Raw genomic sequence first — 19,183 nt, 5'->3', positions numbered from 1 at the left:
TGCTTTGCTTTCACAAAGTCAACAGGACTAAGCCAAGCCACCCCATATAACATCCAGCGTGTGTGGACCATAAAATATTTCCTAATACCGTGCAACAAACATGCTCCAAAAGTCACAAAAGTATCCTATGTCATGGGAAAAGAATAGGCGCCGTTGCTGATATGGAAGCAAGGAATTACTAGCTAAATCCTAGAGAATTCTAGGAAGCCAAATATTCCCCACACTGCCATGGAGGCTCAAAATCTCCAATGTGACCAAGGGGAACATTTCTCAAGAATTTTTATTGCAATCAAAAAATGCTCCTACTTAAATGGTTTGGGTATAGAAACATCAGCAATACACGAAAAACTGGCCATGACAAATGAGTGGTATGAGAAAATCATGTTGATTGTAAGATGATATACGTGAATTCCAACATGCAACCTGGGAATCTGGAAATTCCCATAATAAAGCGATAGGCAAACATGTTCACTGCCCACTGTGCAATTTCTCCTAGCCATCCCCCTCTTTGAGAACAAAGATAATTAGCTTACATTTTCACCGGTTTTATTAAATTCAAGCTGAACCCGAATCTTCTCATTCTTTTCCAGCTCTTTAACAACCTCTGCAACTGTTTGAAAACACAAGAAAGGGATCACTAAAACAGGAGCTATTAAATAAAAAGATGTAGCAGCACTGAATGAAACTACCATGAATTTAAATCACAAAGAGACAAACCGGCATTAGGTTTTCAACAGTGAAAACTCAGGCAAACTCCAATCACAGGCAAATCCAAACGGCATGGTTTTACACCAGTGCTCAGCAGGCGTTTGTTCATGCAGAGGAACCTCTCCCATCTGGAGCAGCTGAGCAGCAGAGGCAGTGCCCGAGACTCAGGACCAGGAGGCAAGGTTGGGAGCTGCGGGCCTTGGCCGAGGTGCCTTGCGGCAAGCCGCACGGTGCTTGCCGGCGGCTGGCTCTCAGCCACCTCCCGGGCCATTGCTCTCATTTCCTTTGTATTAAATTCATGGGAAAATGTAGTCTTTTCAAATCGTATTTGAATCTTACTCTAGCATACTATAGTGTTTCTGTTGTGTACAGGCATATCTTTTGTAAAAGGTTTCCATTTTATAACGTATCTTTAAACGGAAGATTAAATAATGACATCTACTGTTTATCTTATTTTTACCTCCAAGGACTACCTTCCAAGGCAACACAAAACTTTCTGCAGGCTTATGTCCAAAATCCACCGTCCAAAGATGAATTACAACCTACTCTAACTATTAAGTCCGACACCTCAAAAAGCACATAAACAGACATAACTGTGTGCATTAATATTTTAACTAAAACTATAGCTATGCAGGACCCTGCATGGTTTATTTTGACATTTACTTTTACAAATCTGCTTCTACACTTAATCATTTTCACAGAGCTACTAGGTAGCTATGGGTATTTAGTAAAACAAACACTTTCACTAGACAGTAAGGTATCCAGAGAACAAGAAACTTATTAAGCTGTGAAGGAATAAAACCCGTTCAAAACTGGTTTAAGCAAAAAATCCAGGAATTTGGCACCTATGCTTCTTCAGAAGCTCAGCTATTCGTATTATATAGCGACCTTGGGCTCACTGCTACGACTGAAAATGCATGTCTGCATCTTAAGTGGTAGTTTAATAATTCACCCTTTATAAATAGGTATTTAGCCAGAACTCAGTAGAAGTTTTGCGTTATTTAGGGCAGACTAGCTGAAGTACATGGTAACACACTGTGAAACTCTTCATTTAGCTAGCCTGGATGAACGATGCAGACAGGGACTTCACGCTACTTCATCACCAGCATCAAGTGAAGAATCGCCCCAAGAGCCGAGTAGCTCCCAGCACGTTAAAGGACTAACAGAGAACTGCCTGCACTGCACAGCTTCAGTTCTAGCATGCCCTGAGCAGGCATGAGGCTCCAGTCAAACCGGCATCCACTTCTCACGCTGACCTTGCTGCGGCATAAGGGCAGCAGCGCAGCCCCAGCCCCGCGACCCTTCCTTTCCCCTCACCCCGAGCTGCCGCGGCTCCCGACCAGCCCGCTCCTCACTTTTACTTCAAAACTGCTCTGCTCCTGTTTACCCATCGGATGATGGTGTACCTCCATGACCTACAGTAGCTTTATGTCTACTCCTTCCCCTGGGGAACTCGGAGAGGGGCTTTGAGAGTGTTTAATTAAATTTCCAAGATTAACATAAATCATATCGTGACTGAAATTCTGACACAAGTGCTGTTCTCGCAGACTTAAACAACAAACTTCCTAAACTTCTATCGTTGCTGAAGTCAAACGCAATCTTAACTGTGTGGGCTGGTTCTCATCCCAGAGACTTCCTGAAGTCCAGGAAAACACTTTTTGAAAGCATTTATGTTTATTTTCGGAAGCGCTTAGGCACAAACTAAGCAGTGACACTTGGCACCTAAATCACTTAGGCACTTAACCTTCTTCGTGAAGTTCTTAAAATGGTTAAAGAAGCAAAATTAAAAAGCAAATAGTGTTGGTTGCAAACTCGCTTTTCTCATACGCTTGCTCCCACAATCCAAGCCAAGAGCTGGTAAGTGAAATCAGGATTTCAAAAAGCAGGAGCCTAAACTTTGGTTGCTAAATTCATATTTAGAGTCCTCAGTGACTGACTTTATTTTTCAAAAAGCACTGCATCTGGTGGTTCTGCCTGTTTAATAAAGGAGTTGAACACCAAAAGCATACTTTATTTTTGAAATGCCACAGTAGAAGTTGTAGATATTCAGCATTTCTGATCATCTGATCACATATAAAACCACATGTGCATGGAGTTAACATACATGCTTTTAATATTCACTTGAAATAAACACTATCCTATATTGTCAAATTTGTTAAATGGTAACTGATGAATTAAGTGGTTTTTACTGTGTTTAAATCTGGCATCCTTCTCAAAGGGTACTTCTCACCCCGGCCTCAAATTATTCTTGTTATAGATAAGCAACAAATAGCAAATGTAAAGTTTAGCTGTGCACCTGCAGTGGTATGCTATCTGACCCACAGAGATGCCGAACCCAGCTGTGTGCAAGCGGCCCCTCAGCTCCCAGCTCACTGCGCTGCCCTGCTCGCTCATTCAGTTCCCGACAGTCCCACTGCCAACAAGACCAAAAATTTACCTGGTCCAAATAGTTTCTGAGCCCTTCAATACACACAAAAACATTCAGAATTGTTTACAACTTCTGTAAGAAATGTAAATCTGATGTCTATCTCTCACCCACACACGCCAGTGTATTTGTGCTGTTACTTGTATCACTTGCAGAACTGAACTGAGAGATGACAAATGACACATCTTTAAAAAAGATGCATGTTTTCATCTTGTATAAAATAGAATATAACAAGGTGAGCTGGGACAATTGTTCCACTAGCTCATACATGCTATTCAAAATTTTAAAAATGGCCACACTGCCTACAAAACCAGGCAGCACGAATACCCTACTCGGATCTCATCCTCCCTGTTCCAGACCTGGCATTTTCCAAGCATTAAGCCTGAGCACATGCAAACAATAGACTGCTGTTTAAAGGAAGTTTATATTGCACTCACATTAGAGACTAAAACACATTCTCCTTATCCCATGCAGCTGTTTAATGCTATATATAGTCTAAGTTTAATTGTATAAAATTGCTGCCAAACACCTAAATTGATATAAACTCCAGCAAAACATTAATACTTTCTTATTAATTCATTCTACCCTTACCTGTCATCTCCAAAAATAAATCTAATTTTGAAATAAAATCCAATAAAAATATAAAAGTCTCAGTGCATAGGAGGAAGAGAACTAATTCAGAACAAAACATAAATTAATAGTCTATTCACTTACTAAGAACCTCAGGTATTTCCAATTTTTTGACTAACAGCCTCGGAGTCCAATTTGGAGACACTCATTAAAATGCAAAGTTCATAAAAACACAGCACATTTTTCAGAACAGGTTTAGTAAACCAGGAAGTATCAAAGAATTTCAACACAAATTTACATCTTTGCTGGATACTTCCAGAGTATAGCAAGACATTTCTGGTTTTCATTAAATTTCCTTTTTTGTATTAATCTTGACTTATATAAGATAAATTCTTCCAGCTCCAGTTTTCCCAAATATTCAAACCAGCCTTATTCCTACCCTGAGAACTAAGAGAAGGAGAAATGCATACAAATAGTTTGCGATGGTGGTAACAACTTTCCTAGAATTTGTAACTTACCTGATTTGGGATTTAGAGAATCACACTGAGCATTATACATGTGCACAAATTCTTGGTGTCTTTTAATGAGCTGTTGTCGGGTCCCATGAGTAGACAGACCATGTTCCTTTAGTTTCTTCTTCAAATCACGATCAGAGAGCAAGTTGTAAACAACTTTAGACATAGGCTTCCTTTTGTGAGAAGAACTGCAAAAGGAAAAGGAAACAATTTTCTTTTAATTAATACGCCTATGAAAATCAAAATACTGACTTACATTTTTACAGGGTATTTCACCCACTCTGGGTAAGAAATACCTGAAAGAATAATTTCAGCCATGACAGCCACACAACCAATTACACAGTGTATCACAGATGCAACAGCAACAGCTCTAGGAAGCCAGAACACTTTTTCCATCTACCACAAAGAAAATTTCAAACATGCATAAAGCAGTAGATCTAGTCTGATTTTCTTTAGGAAGTGATGCATGTAACTGGTCATGTAACAAGTACTGTGGCTCTGTTTTTAATATCTACAGCAAAGGCTTCAGAATCACATCAGCAAACACCGTATTGTTCATCTTCATTAGGATCAAGCCTACACTCACTCTGAATTCAGAAGGAATTGTACTGGATTCACACTGCTGAAACACAGGTTTTCCACCAAAGTACTGGCCATGTCTTACCTGAATCAGCTGGTGAAGTTTTAAAAGCATGAAAACTGGAAGCCAAAACTTGAAGTAGGAGACTTTTCAGCTTTCTGGGAAAATTACTTTGAGAAAGATACAGTCATGTACCTGAAAGCAAATCTGTAGTTCCCATCTAACAGAAGGGTAGTTTGGTAATACAGAAAGTGACATTAAAGAGAATTAATAGTGTGCTCAGATGAATAACATCTAAAACTAAAATTTACTCCTTCACACTGCCTTGTGTCAGAAGAACTCAACGTTCCTGGCATAAATAGGGAAAACATCTTCACTACATGCAACTGCCATTGAAAATTCAAGTCCTACTACAACTTTTGTCATCTAAAATTAGCCAGTTTCCTACTGCACAAATTAGCTCAGTATTCCCTACACCTCCTGGTGAAATACACTCAAACTAGCCAACAAAGGTACCAAAATCCATCTACTGCCTCACTCATCTTCTTCAACTTAAATTATTTACTAGTTACAGAAGAACGGCATTTAGTTAGAAACACTTTTCTTCCTGCAGCAAAATAAAGTTCAGCTGCACTGCTCTGAATTACAGAGAAGTTAACAGCTTCCCATTGTGAAAGCTAGAGACTTATTTGAAAACTGTATTCAGCACTTTCAACTTAACACATTGAAAATACATTTTGAAGTTAAAAAAAAAAAAAAACCAAAACCAAACTTCTGTAAAATTGTCATTAATTCATTTACTCTCATATAGCCCCAGTAGCACAGCTGGCAAAAAAAGATACACTACCACAATACAATTTTCAGGAAAAGACTTTTTTCAGATTCTTTTGGGAAATATAAAAAATGTAATTGAATAATTAAATATTTTAAAAGCCCTGAAAGAGCTTTGTATCATGACCTAGAAGAGTGATGACAGTTTTGCAAGCAGACAGCTACATGAAAACAGTTGACAACAGTTTTGAATCTTAACGTTGGTGGGGTTTTTTTCCCATCCTTGAGAAATGCAGTGCTCTTTGTGAACGTACACTTACCTGTTATAATTACTCCTGTGCAGGTTTTGGGGACTAAATTATCAGTTCCGCTGAAATACTGCTCAACTGTTAACATAGCATGCCATGTGCTCCTAATTTGAGAATAAACAGAGCTAAAATTCCTCAGAGAAGAACTAGAGATGTGCTGTTACGGAAACCCGAACAACACTGCCATAAAATAAACACATTGCCAAAAAGCCAGCATTTAATACACAACAGCCAGTCCCTAAGGAAAAGTATCTTGCATGATACTTTAAGATCCAAGCAGTCTAGATAAAATAAGCAAAGTTTAAAATTCTGTTAGGGACATGGGCTTGACACCAAAGAAGGATCTGGCTTTTATTTCCCTTCATTAAGAACAGGGAAAACACTAAAAACATCCCAAATGAAAATTAAAATTTAACATCAGATTTCAATATTAATTTACCACTTACTCATCTTTAAAGTCCTTTAGCTTATAGATTGCATTCTAAGCATGATTGGGCAAAATAAGAGCTTTAACATAAAATTACTTTCTAATTCAAGGTCAGAGGGATTTGAAATACAAGTATGCAGTAATACTGCATGCAGTAAAAGTCCCTTGCAGTTCTTAAGTCTGATCAGTTAGAAATAATAATGGCCTAAATTTATGCTAGTAAGTAAAACAAACTGAAATCTACACTTCTGATGTGAATGTGGTGACCATGACAAATTCTAGGGCGGAGGCATAACGTCAAAGGCATGCATTCGTCTTATGGAAATTGAGATCTTAAAGAGACAACCTTGACTGGGGAAACTTGAAAAGAACCACAGTGAGCAGAGTAAGGTGCAATTTTTATTTTTTAACTTGACAGCTAGTGAAGCAATTGTCTTTTGGCCCAACTGAATTGGGGGAAGCAATTCATTCACCAAGTGAAAAATGGGAATAAGTATTATCAGAATAGAATTTTAATGCTAGTGAGCAGAAATGTGATGAGAATAATGTACAGACTAAGTTTTACTCCCTGAATTGAATTCTTTAAAACATTGTCCAGTGTTTTCTTGCCACTAAAAGCCAAAAAGTGATTCTGCTGGTAATCCACATACTTTCTTGAGAGGGGAAAAGCACCCCTACCATATTTATACAGTGATTTTAGAGTGATCTATACAGCAGGTAACCAAGAAATAAACACAATCCAATGTATTATAACCCATTAACTAATATTTTTTATTTCAGCAGTGCAGAAAAATGGCTACATACATATAAAAGTTCTTAAAGTTGTTTCTTACCTTCTGAGGCTGTCCTTCTTCTCTTCTCTTGTCAAGCAGCTATCCAGATGTTTGTTTATATATTGCTCTGGAATAGCAACCTCACAAACAGGACAATCCACTGAAAGCAAGGGAGAAGGAATTTACTAGTGTGTATATTACAGCAAAGAGCAAATGTTTTCATCTGAAAAACTAATTGTTGATTGAAGAAAATGAAAATCCAGAATTCCAGATCTTTTTTTAAAAGATCTGGCATGTCTATCCAGAATCTTCATTTTTTGCTCTCATTTTCATTGCAGAACACTTATTTCCCTCTCTGTGTAATATCAGAATGGCTCTCATCTTCCCTGCAGTCAGATGGAATGAAATCTCTAATAAAAATCTAGAATAACATACACACTACACAGAAACCTAGGGGCTAATATAAACTTAAGCATATTTCCCTGCTAATGTCTTTCACTTTTGCAGTATTTCACTCCTAAATAAAGCAAGCTGTTTTGTTTTGATAAAACAGTATAGCACAAACTTTATTCATATTAACATAATGTTCCCAGTCTATGGCTCTCAACAGGACTGTCATGTTAACATGAGTTAACTCAGCCTCACAGGAATCCTATGGTCCAGCCATGTCTCATACTCATTTCTTAGTACCGATAACTAGATTTTGTGACTTGGGCTCAGAGGCTCACAAACGCCCCATAGTGTGGTCCCACCCAACTCAGAATTCTTCTTGCATCATATTTTCAAGAAGCACCTATAAACATTAACTGTAAAGACAGTCAAAAAACACAGACTTAAAACCTATTTGTCTTTAGCAATCACATTATGTCAAAAACAAAAGGCTAACTTTAAATGAACAGTATGAGAAAGAGATTCTTTAACTGACATCCTCTGTATTAGTATCAAGGAAGTCGGTTATGATTTAAAAGACAAAACAAAAAACAACCTATGAAAAGCACTGTGAAATGTTGTGGGAATTGAGGGAGCTATCTGGTAACACTGCTTTGCAATTCCTGACTCCCATGACATCATATTCTAGTCAAAAGTTAAAAAAAAAAAGTTGGGACGGTAACATAACACAATAGTTCTGAGCAGTCTATTATTGTATTTGAAGTTAACATTTCAATTCTTAACACAGGAACAAATAATACTTACTAAAATCACTTCAGCATTGCCTCATTTCAACTCTTTCATTTATATTGTTTGACCAACTACTTTGCATTTGTGGAAATAATTTCAATGTAATGCATGCTCGAGGATTTAATAAGGTCATAAAATGGTAAGCAAGTGAAAATTTCAATTGCTCAAGAATAAATGAGCAGTAAAATTTCATACGAGTTTTAAATTACTAACACAAGCCTGATGCATAAAACTAGGAAATGTAACTTCTGGCTAAGTTTATGTCATTTTCAGATGGCTATTTTTATGTCTGTATTACATCTCTAGAGCAGTATTTACCCAGCTAATGAATAAATATGAACTTAAGAGTTCCAGTTGAATAAATTGTTAAACAAAAGAACAGATAAATATGAACTAATAAGAATCAGTGTTGTACTCCTACCTGGTCATTTATCTTAATTTAGGCTTTTAATTGGGTCAATAGGATGGCTGCCATCATGTCAAAACTAAGAGGATTCTGTCATTTTATTGTAGTTGATTAGTATAAATGGGCATTTTCATGCTTCAAAATAAATTAATCTTAACACTGTAAAATTACAGAAGAATAAAGCAGATTACTTTCTTCTCGAGAGCGTATGAATAGGAATATTAACAAAACTGAAACCATGATCATTTTGATTGTGGGTGTACCCCTCAAATAGCAAACATAAAATTGTTAACAAATCTTGCTTCTGGTTACTTAAGGATACAAGAGCAGAATGAATGTCGATGTTGTCTGTCTAGTTACTCAGGGGAAGGAGAAAAGAAAACAACTTCATTTTTTACTGAGTAAGTCTATTGTGCAACTATTGTTTTTTAGAGTTGTTACTCAAAGCAAAGGAATCTGTAAGTGCTGAACTCCATCTAATTACTTGGCATCAGCCCAAACTTCCTCATCAAGAATATGCTTGTAGCAGAGCTGTCCCGCATAAGCAGTAATCTGTATGAAGCATTGTCCAGTTAAACGGGAAGCAACTGAACATGCCAATGCAGATCAGAACAATGCAGAGAAATGAGATGAATGCTACGTACTGAAGGTACTCTAATGCATACAGCCAACCACAATCATGGACTTGGGGAAGAGAACAGGACAAAAACAAAAATTAAGCATCTCACCTTTCTTGACTACTTTTATGACAGATGTAGAAGGCTTTTCATGACTTTTGGTGCACTCAGGACTCTCTTGTGATCCCACTTCATTGTCTCTACCATCAACCTCTGCAGAACTGCTGTAAAGGTCATGGTGTTCCTCAGTTTTTAAAATCTTCTGATCTGTTCCTGCCAGGCCATCTGCCTTTGTCGCGGTGCAAACTTTTTCCTTTCTCAAGAAACTGTCAATCACTGGCACCTCTTCTTTTATAACTGGCCAAGAAAAAGGACTCTTAACATGGCTTTTGCCAGCTGAATGCCTGCTACAGGCCAATGGAGATGAAATCAGTGGAGCATCCAAGACCAACTGGAACAGCTGTTGTCTAGAAGCATCCAGAAGACAACATGCAGTTAGCTACATTGAACAGTATTAGCTTTTTCTTTGCGAAGAAGCCAGAACAAAAACAGATGGAGCTTTTCCTCCATTCCTTCCTCCCTCTCCCCCTTGCAGCACTTGGGAACTGGCTATCCCACACAAACCAGGAGCAGGAGCATGCCGGCTGAGCCTCACCATGCTCTACAGAATCAAAGAATTATCTTCCTGATTTTCAAACAAAATAAATTACATTTTGCAAATGTAATAAAATGCCTCTCAAAACATCACATGGAACACAGTAGTTTCAAGAACAAAAAGTTTTCCCCCTTACTTGAAGATGGTAGGTGACCATTTTCTAGTCAGAATACTTCAAGCACTGTACCAGCTGTGACAGAGGCTCCTGAAACCAAAGAGCTTAGCAGAAAGCACTGCCATATTCCTTCTGTCCCTCCTTACTGTGGGTCTCCTTAGCACAGCTGCTCACTGCCCACCCAGCTGAACAGAACCCCACCAAGAGAGAACTGTGTGCTTCTCAGCTCTTGGGATTTAGTGTCAGCTAACCCAAACTATTTGTCATATGTTTCATCGATGATCAGCCAAAGAGCACAAACCCTCCATTCTTTTCTCATATAAAATAAGGGAAAAACATAACTGCCCTCAAGAACAGCCCACTCCGATCTCCACCAAAATGCTTACCACCCATCTACGCATGCTTTACCCACCACTTGTACTCCCTACCCTCCTCAGGGCTAGCAAATATCAAGACACGAGTCAAACAGAAGTCTCTTTTCAAAGAAATAAACTTGCATTTTATCAGTAGGAATACAGTAGCAGCAGAGGTTCATTATCCTGTCTGTTTCATTATAATTCTTCATATTACCTCAAAGCTAAAAGTACTAAAGTCACAGTTGTCCTAACTCAGGCAATTGCAAAAGATCTTAAAGACATGTTTTATTCCTACCCTCACCTCGGGGGTTTTTGCAGAATCTTGTTTATTTTACCACATATTTTATACAGATTGATCTAAGATAAATTAAGCCAGAGACTGCATTCTTTGCAGGGATACAGCACAGCGATGCAGCTGCCTAGACTGCCTGCATACCTAGCGGTTCACTTGCACTCCTGTGTCATCACAGGTGGAGAGAAGGCCTTCGCAGCTGACGTCAACAACGGACAAACCACACGTCCCACTCTTACCCACTACTACTTTGGCAAGAGTCCTTCACATCCTGAGGGTCACAACAAAGTTCATATCATACAGCCAAAAACAGCCAGCAGAAGTCCACATGCAGTCACTAACCTGTTCCTCTTTAATTCACTGTTCCATCATCCCTTGGCAACCTGCATACCACTCACTTGAGCTCTCCAAGACCGCAAAGCCTGCACAGGTGTTCGCTAGTTTTCTCCCTGACTTGCTGCCATTCTCACAACCACCACCTGCCAAGCCCCAGCCTGCTGCATCCTCAGAAGTCCTACCCAAAAAAAGGGTAATTACAAAAAAAGTTTTACCATCTACAAGCTCTGACAAACTGGGACAGCTTACAAAAAATGGAAAAATCTTAAAGGAAATGAAGCACCTCTCTAACAATGAATGGACGAGATGGGTTCACCTCTTAGAGATACTCTGTCCCCACTTGCTAAGTGGGATAGGGGGGAGGGACCTCCCTTTCACTTCTCTTCATAGCAGGATAACACAAGAGGGAGGGATGGGAACAGGGATCGCTTTTGAGGATGCTGAGGAGCCTAAGAGCCCCTACACCAAAAGGCACAGGATACCTCACACGCCCCTGCGCCTCCACCTCCCCAATCCATGCTGCACTGAAGACAGTTCAGCATTGGGTAACTACTTGGAAAACTTTTCAGTCTTTTAAGATAAAGATTTTTCATGTCTGAGAAGGACAACTAATTAAGAACTGTCTGTATATATCAAATTATTTTTAAAAGATACATAAGTCACCAGGTGGCCCCACAATTACGCTAGTTTAAGTTAGGTTCCTGGTGAACAACCAGCTCAGCACACCGAACGCTCTGCACTGGTTATATTCAAGCCAGATTCAGAAGCCCAATTTGGAGTTTAAGTTTCCTGGATTACTAGATGTAATGACCACATCTGTCAGTGGCAATTCACATCTGTCCCAAGACACTCTAACTTTCTGCAGTGCAAACAAGTGCAATTAAGTGTGGCAGCAAAACTATGTTTTTCTGCCTGCTTATGCCTAGATATGGACTGGAAGTTTTTAAGGAGGTTAATTCCCCAGCTGACACAGACACAGAGTGGTCTGGCTACTGTTGGCATAGGATCAACTTCACGGGGAACTCAGGAGCTAGTTAATGGGAACATAAACAGAGTGCCTTCATGCAGCCCTGTTCCACTCCTGCTCCACATTTGCTGTTTACAAGGGGTAGATTTCATCCAGAAGTATCAGAAAGGTCTGACAGCGTGATCTGCTCAACACGGCCATTAGCAGCAATAATTGGCAAAGTATCTCACTGCAGATAAATGCAGAATATTCTTCAACTTAAAGGTAACAAACTCTTGCCTCAGAAGACTTGTCACATCACAGATGGTCATATTCTACAATCAGGTTCAAAAGCAAACAAATTAGTTGCCTTTTATTCCTAATACGCTTAGGCAAAGTTTAATCCTCAAAAGGATGCAGCTGGATGTTCAACCAACGATGTACTTTGTTTAAAATCTTTTTCCCCTTTTTGAACAAGGAATTTATGTTTTGATTTTGTAAAAAAATGTCTATTTCTTCAGGCTCCCCCAGGTTTTCATACAGGCAGCCTACCATTAAAGCAGATAATCAAAGTCAACACACAGTCTTATCATGGCTGTTAAGCAACCATTTTTACTCAAAAGCCCAGCATCTTATGCTACAGCAAGCTAAATTCTGCATGGCTCAGAAAACATAAAACAGATCTGTAAATGCAATCATTTGGCATCATATCACAGTTCAGTTTTCCCATAAAATAAAGAACGATACAGCACCAAAAGGCAAAAATATCTGAATAATTAGCCAGTTGCCTATACTCATTGTCTTCAGCTAGAGAACGCAACTGATCTCCCTCATCTTTTCAGGGTATTTTCTGTTGCTTTTGAGAGCTCCTCCTCTTGTCAAAGTAGCACATTCTACTATTTGTAACCACCAATTACGTCTGTTTATTTTTCCACAACATGTATTCACTAGCTAAAATGTGTTCCCAATGTGTTCACACTAGCTGACAACACTCCTAAAAGTCAAACTTCGTATCAGTTTCTTTTCACCAGACTTTAGAGTGATTCTTATATCTTTTTCTCAACATTTCTTTCTCAGGAAGTATCACAATAGCACAGCTTATAGTACCTCAGATTCTCTGAAGCAGAGACTTCAGTAGTCTGATTTGTCCCTCAGGAAGGCTACCAGGCCAAAATACATGTTTGGAGGTGGGCCTGGACCTGAGATGGACTGCAAACCCAAGCAAGGGGCAGTTGAGCAATTCCGATAAAGGCTGAAGGTCGAGCTGGAGGATGGCAGGCAGCTCTGTGGCCAGCAGAAGCAGGCAGCAGACACACAGCAAAAGGCTCAGAGTGCAAAGCTTGGCATTTTTGCAATGAGTCCTGTATGAAAGGATAGACTTCTGAACTCAGGAGAGTTGCTCCAGAGCTGACAAGACAGACTACCCAAATAAAAGACCATCTCACTTCAAATGCAACTTGTTAATATTTGCAAAGGCAGCCAAAATAGCAATATCTTCCAAACAGAAATTTCAGATTCTGTAATAACAGTTGTCTCAATAAAATATGGTCTGGTATAAAACAAAGAGGGAGAGAAACTGGAAAAACAATAAAAAACCCAAAAACCTGTCCTAACAATAAGTTGATAATAAAGGTTGCTTTAATTACACCATTGATCTACAAATAATCATACAGAGTTTTTCCTCATGTTGAAGGATAAAGACTTATGCATAGACTTTCTGAAAGGATCCGATTTGGGCACAGAATCAATGGAAAGAACACTAGGACGAGAATATGAGAACTTGTTTGCCAAAACACACATGAAATCTCTGTATGCTTTTTTTTTTTTGGTGGGAAAATACAGAAAATGCTAGTACTAAATTCAAAAGAGGAGAGAAAAGTCCCAGGCTGGCTTTTCCCAGAAGGCGGTATTTTGGGCGCACTGAGCAGCTTCGCTGGCTGTGTGATGACATCTAGCGGCCCTGCCACACCGGCACCCCACCAGCTGGCACCCCAAACCCCGCCGCCCCAAACCCCAGCGCCCCAGGGATGGAAGAGCCGGAGCACCACAGGCACTCCTCGCACAGCCCTGGGCTATCCAACAGTACCTTTATCAACTGTCACTTCCCTCCCTCACTGCCAGAGTGAATTACTCAAATTTCTTGTTATTCACAGGAATTCTGATAGTTGTTATTGGAGTGATTCGGACAGGCCTGACTAGAGTGGAAGATTCATCTGTCATTCAGAGACGGACAGCAGAGTCAAGAGAAAGCATGCAGTTAATGGAGAAGTCCGCCCTCTACCATCCCCAGACTGTCCGGCTCACCTAGAAACTGATTCTACTGGTAAACCTCAGGACAACACCATTTTCAAAAAGCTCTGCGTTTTGCAGGCAGTTTTCAACATTATCTATTATACACTCTTAAGAATTTAACACAGACTACTATCACCTCTGAAAAGTTTTAGCAGATACAATTTTACCTTCCTGGCACAAAAGCAATAAATGCCTCACAGCTGACAAACCTCAGTTTAAGAGCACAGGCACCCTTTAAAGGCTGAAAGATGAATCAACAAGACGTTAGTGAGTCCCAACATGCACTGTTGTAACCACTACCCAAACCCTCCTCTGAGACCCATCCTCTTTAATCACTGGCTTGGGTTAGGACAGGGAGTTACACTTCTTCTAGTTTAACTAAAAATGGACAGTCATTTTAACACGCTGTATACAGCATACTCTCTCTGCCAGACAAGCTTTAATAACAGTATAAACATCTTGCGAAATTTTTTGTCAGATCTGCAAGACCCGCAAAAAAATTTCAGTGTCCTCCTTCGAGATCCTGGTTCCCATTTTACAGTCTGTTTACTTCTCCCTTGCCGAAGCAGCTATGAAGCAGAGCAAGTAGGTGGGAATCTAGCGCTTTCACCTAAATAAATTCCAGGGAAGAGATGGGGTTGTGAATCTTCTTGGAACAGCTCACACAGGACAGTCGTAACTGTACCAAAGGACAACTTCTCTCCTTGAAATTCCTTCTGCAGTCCTCCTGGAAGTTTAGTCAGTGTCTTAGAAATGACAGTACCTGCTCTCTCAAGGACTCAGAGTGGAAGTGTTTATTCCGCTGACTCACTAGCTGTCAAGTAACCCTGATTAGGAAACTAAGATATAAACTTGAAAGTAAAAACGTATTTTTCTTCCCTATGTATGAAAAAAAAGCACAGATCATTTTCAGCAAGGACTAGTTTTCTACCTATGCAAGTATAATTCTAATTTCTATTGCTAAATTTTCTAACTAGATGATGCAGAAAACTGACAATTTTCATCAAAATAATCTCTTTACTAGAGGACAATGAAATTAATTTCAAAACAACCCCAAAACTTTACACTTATTATTTTTGAAGACGCTGGCCTCACTGCAACTGATAAAATATTGTTCATAAAGGAAAGATGGCACAAACAGCACTCCCTGTCTTGCTCTCCTGACCTGGTCAGAGTGATAAATTCTGCCTGCAGAGCACAGCACAAGCAGCAGAGAGAAAGCTGAGCAAAGGTTGCTCCCACCCTGACAGGAGCCTGTGGGCGTAATTGATCAGAGCAATGCACTCCCTTAACTCCTTCACTGCTCAGGATCTTTGTGTGCACCTGAACACGAGAGCAGGGCGATGTGAATTCAGACCTATTAAAGCCTATTCACAACTGCTCCTCCACCCTTTCACACAGAATATAATGTTAAGGGCCATAACAAACGACACAACAGCTTCACTTTTACTGGGCAACATCAGAGTCCCCCACTTCTATGGGGAGGAAGCAGGACTCCCAAGACAACACTCGCTGAGCACAAATGATCATGAAGGCTCTAATTCTGCAAACAGTTGTGCACGAGCTAAATGTTGAGCAGAAGTATAAATGGGATCAGCACTCAGATCTATTTAGAGTGATTTCCATTCCATGCACGCACTGACCTTGGAACACAGCTTTTACTTTGCTAAGTACTACCAACATTAACATTTTCTTTCCCTACAGGCCTGATTTAAGAAATGTGTTTGAATTTTGCAAAATACTGAAAAGATTTAAGGCCTAATTTTCATAAAAGTTAAACTACCTGAGGCTCAAAGTCAAGTCATGATGGACTTAAAGAGCTTAGCAGGTTTCAAAAATCAACCCCTGGACTTTGGATTTGTTTTGGGGAGGGCCAAAAGGAAACAGAGGATATGGGGAAGGAGCAGAGGAGACAGAAGATTTGTCCTGTACCAACATCACTAGGGCAGAAACCAACAATGCTCCTATGCTTTAATGACACTCATATCACATAACACTCTCCAGGCAAGTAGTGTTCCCCTCGAACTCAGGACCATCTGCAGAGTAAATGCAATCCCAGGCTGAGAGAAGCAAGAACGTGGGGTGCCTAGCATTTCAGCGACACAAGATTTACTCGCTATCTATACTCCTCTTATTGTTCTGCCTTATTAAACCAGGTATCCTGGTAAGCCATTTGTTGTTGGGCATTTCTTACCAAGGTCCATAAAGAAGCTTGGACTGGCTCTCTCCCACCGCACCCCCCACCCAGTGCAGCACAGGACACTACAGTTTTTGTCTTATTGATCTAACTTTATGTTGAGAAATTGATTGAACTCCAAGTCACAAAAGGAAAGATTATTTAACTACTCTGACTGGTAAGATTTATACTGATCCATTAAAGCAGTCAAAAAAAATTAACGTTTAAGATTCAATATCATAATGGATCCAAGTCAGCACTACTTGTTCCCTACAAAATTAGACCTTACCAAAAAAAAAATAGTAATCCATTTATCACTAGGAAACACCAAAGACAGAGTTCAAGCTAAAATAATGTAACTGTAGAATTTCAATTCTTCAAATAAAATCAATTCAGTCTAATAGTGGCTATACAGAAGATTAGATCTTCATCACAGAGAAACTCTCTCAAGAAAGAAAGCAATAAACTCAACTATGCTTCCTATCACTTATGAAGCCAAGAATCTCATTGACTTCAAGCTCCAAGTTCATTTCAGAGAAAAAAATGATAGTGTATTTGTCTCCCATAGACATAGGAACACCTACAAAATACCTAGCAGGTCACAGAGCTGCTTCTAACCAAAAGAAAACGGAGAGATAATACAAGAAACCTCATATATCTAGCTCATGGTAAGCGTTTACCAAGTCATGCTTATTCTGTTGTTCCTGTCTTTCAAAGGGATGAGGAGATCAAAACCAACTTAAAAACGAACAGAAAAGTATATAAGAAATCCAGGTGAAAGCACAATACTCCATTACTTTTCTTATCCAGGAAAACTCCCATTTGTGGTCCCTCAATACTACATTTTTCCCATCCAATGGCTTCACCAAGAGAATTCTCTTGCAAGTTGACCATGACCACTGGACAAAATCTTTCTGTTCAGAATTTCCCCTGCACACATAGAAAGGATCTTAGAAGAAAATCTTTATTACCATTATCTTCCCCGTAGAATCCTGACACATCTGCTTGACTTTCTACATGTTGGAAGAGACTGTGACTTACACAGCAGCTAACCAGAAGCAAAACCAAAATAAGCTTACAACCCCAACACATCACCTGAGTGGACAGCAACCATCAGCCAGAAAACTGTAGGATTATTCCAAAAGCATAAACATTTGTCTTTGACAACATTTCTGTCACACCCCAATTTTTTCACTCAGTCCTCACACTGCTTGTCTACAAGGACTCCTGGCCTGGTCACACAAAGTAAGTCACACCTGCCTTTACAGCTGCCAAACCAGAGATAGTATTCATAAAATTACAGTATACCTTGCAGAATTAAAGCTCTTTACTAGTTCATCCAATGTCCGGTTATTTTTCAGGTCAGATTCTGAGACTGCCTATTAAAAAAACAAAGAAAGAACAGGGGGGGGAAAAAAACAACAAAAAAACCCATTCAAATGCAGTGAAAACAACAAGTACCCAGAAAATGTTCAGGTGATCAATAATTTGTTTGTTGGATCTATACCTCAACCACCCCCCGCTAAACTGCTATGTGAATGAAGATGCATAAAGTGTAAACATTTTTTCCTGAAAAATATCCCAAACTAAAATAACTGCCCAAGAACTGTAAGTCTGGGAAATGATAGGTAATAGATAAAAATGAAGCATAAAGCTAAAGCAGCAAAATCCAGTGTACCCAGTCTCCAACAATGCTTTATTGTAGCCCAGTTCTAATTATTTTGAAAACCAAACCAAGGATCCCATGAATGTGATAAGAACCTTAAGCAACAAGGCATGAAAACTGATGAAGGGAAATATTAATCTTTTGAGTGATTATGGAATGAAAATATGAATTATGAGATGGCTTTGTGCATTCAATTCATTCTCTTTAAACAATCTCTGATGTTTATCTCTCTGGCTATCTCTCTCTGCTGCTCTTTTTTTTTTACAAAGCTTTTATTAGTCTTGCTCATATCAATACCTGTGATTTTTGAGAAGGCAGTAGTAAAATGTACTCCCCAGAAATGTACATCAAGTAGTCTGCACTTGTTTGAATGTTTAAAAACTGGCAAAGCTACAAATAGATCTGTTTTCCAGTCTTGAAAAGTCGAGTCTGGTTCATGCTTTAGAAACACAGAAGAAAATTACTTCTATGTTGCCAATATTCCTGAAGCACCATTCATTGTTTTTAGGCAGCCTACCATTTTTAGTAGTTCAATAAAGTCCAATTGGCTTAAGATGAAAAGTTAGATTAAGGCCTAGAATAAATTGTATTCTGTGTTCTTTAATCAAAAAAGGCCTTCAAGTCAGATCATAATAATCACCCACCTGCAGAGCAGGCCGAACCTGCCTCTATTGCTTTTCACATTTAACCTAATTCTCATGGCAAACGCCTCCTCTCCCTGGCACATAACATAGTCCTCTCATCCCCAAAAAGGCTACACAGTAGAGTCAGTGAGTTTTAAGTCTAGGTGGTCTGTGGACACTTCTAAAGACTCCTTGAAAGATGAAGTGAGGCCATTCAATCACAAAAAATTGAAGTGCTTAAATTTCAGCACTCATGTTTGAAATGATGGTGTATTTTAACAAATTAGGAGGCAATGTTAAATGTTTCACAACAGATTGTGTACACAGCTCTGAGCCAAAACCCAGGTCTGATGCTCCATCTACTTCTGCCTATGCTGATGGAAGAGTAGCTCTGAAACAGGAGAATTCCAGTTGTAAGAGCACCACACTTTGCCCAAAGAGCTGCTC

General features: G+C 39.4%; 1 protein-coding gene across 2 annotated transcripts in view; it reads right to left on the bottom strand.

Moving 5' to 3' along the window:
• Positions 1–19,183, bottom strand: part of RAD18 (RAD18 E3 ubiquitin protein ligase) — a 60,313-nt gene that overhangs the window by 34,937 nt on the left and 6,193 nt on the right. For both annotated transcript variants that reach the window (XM_072876230.1, XM_072876229.1), the window contains exons 4-8: positions 17,756–17,826; positions 9,391–9,746; positions 7,138–7,237; positions 4,222–4,406; positions 534–610 (exon numbers count right to left, since the gene is read on the bottom strand). In XM_072876230.1, coding sequence (XP_072732331.1) covers positions 534–610; positions 4,222–4,406; positions 7,138–7,237; positions 9,391–9,746; positions 17,756–17,826 — 789 coding nt within the window. The remainder of the gene's footprint in view (positions 1–533; positions 611–4,221; positions 4,407–7,137; positions 7,238–9,390; positions 9,747–17,755; positions 17,827–19,183) is intronic.

The sequence above is a fragment of the Ciconia boyciana genome, chromosome 11, assembly GCF_034638445.1.
Source record: "Ciconia boyciana chromosome 11, ASM3463844v1, whole genome shotgun sequence".
Taxonomy (NCBI): Eukaryota; Metazoa; Chordata; class Aves; order Ciconiiformes; family Ciconiidae; genus Ciconia; species Ciconia boyciana.
The sequence above is the reverse complement of the archived record's forward strand: the minus strand, read 5'-3'. Positions and strand labels throughout refer to the sequence as shown.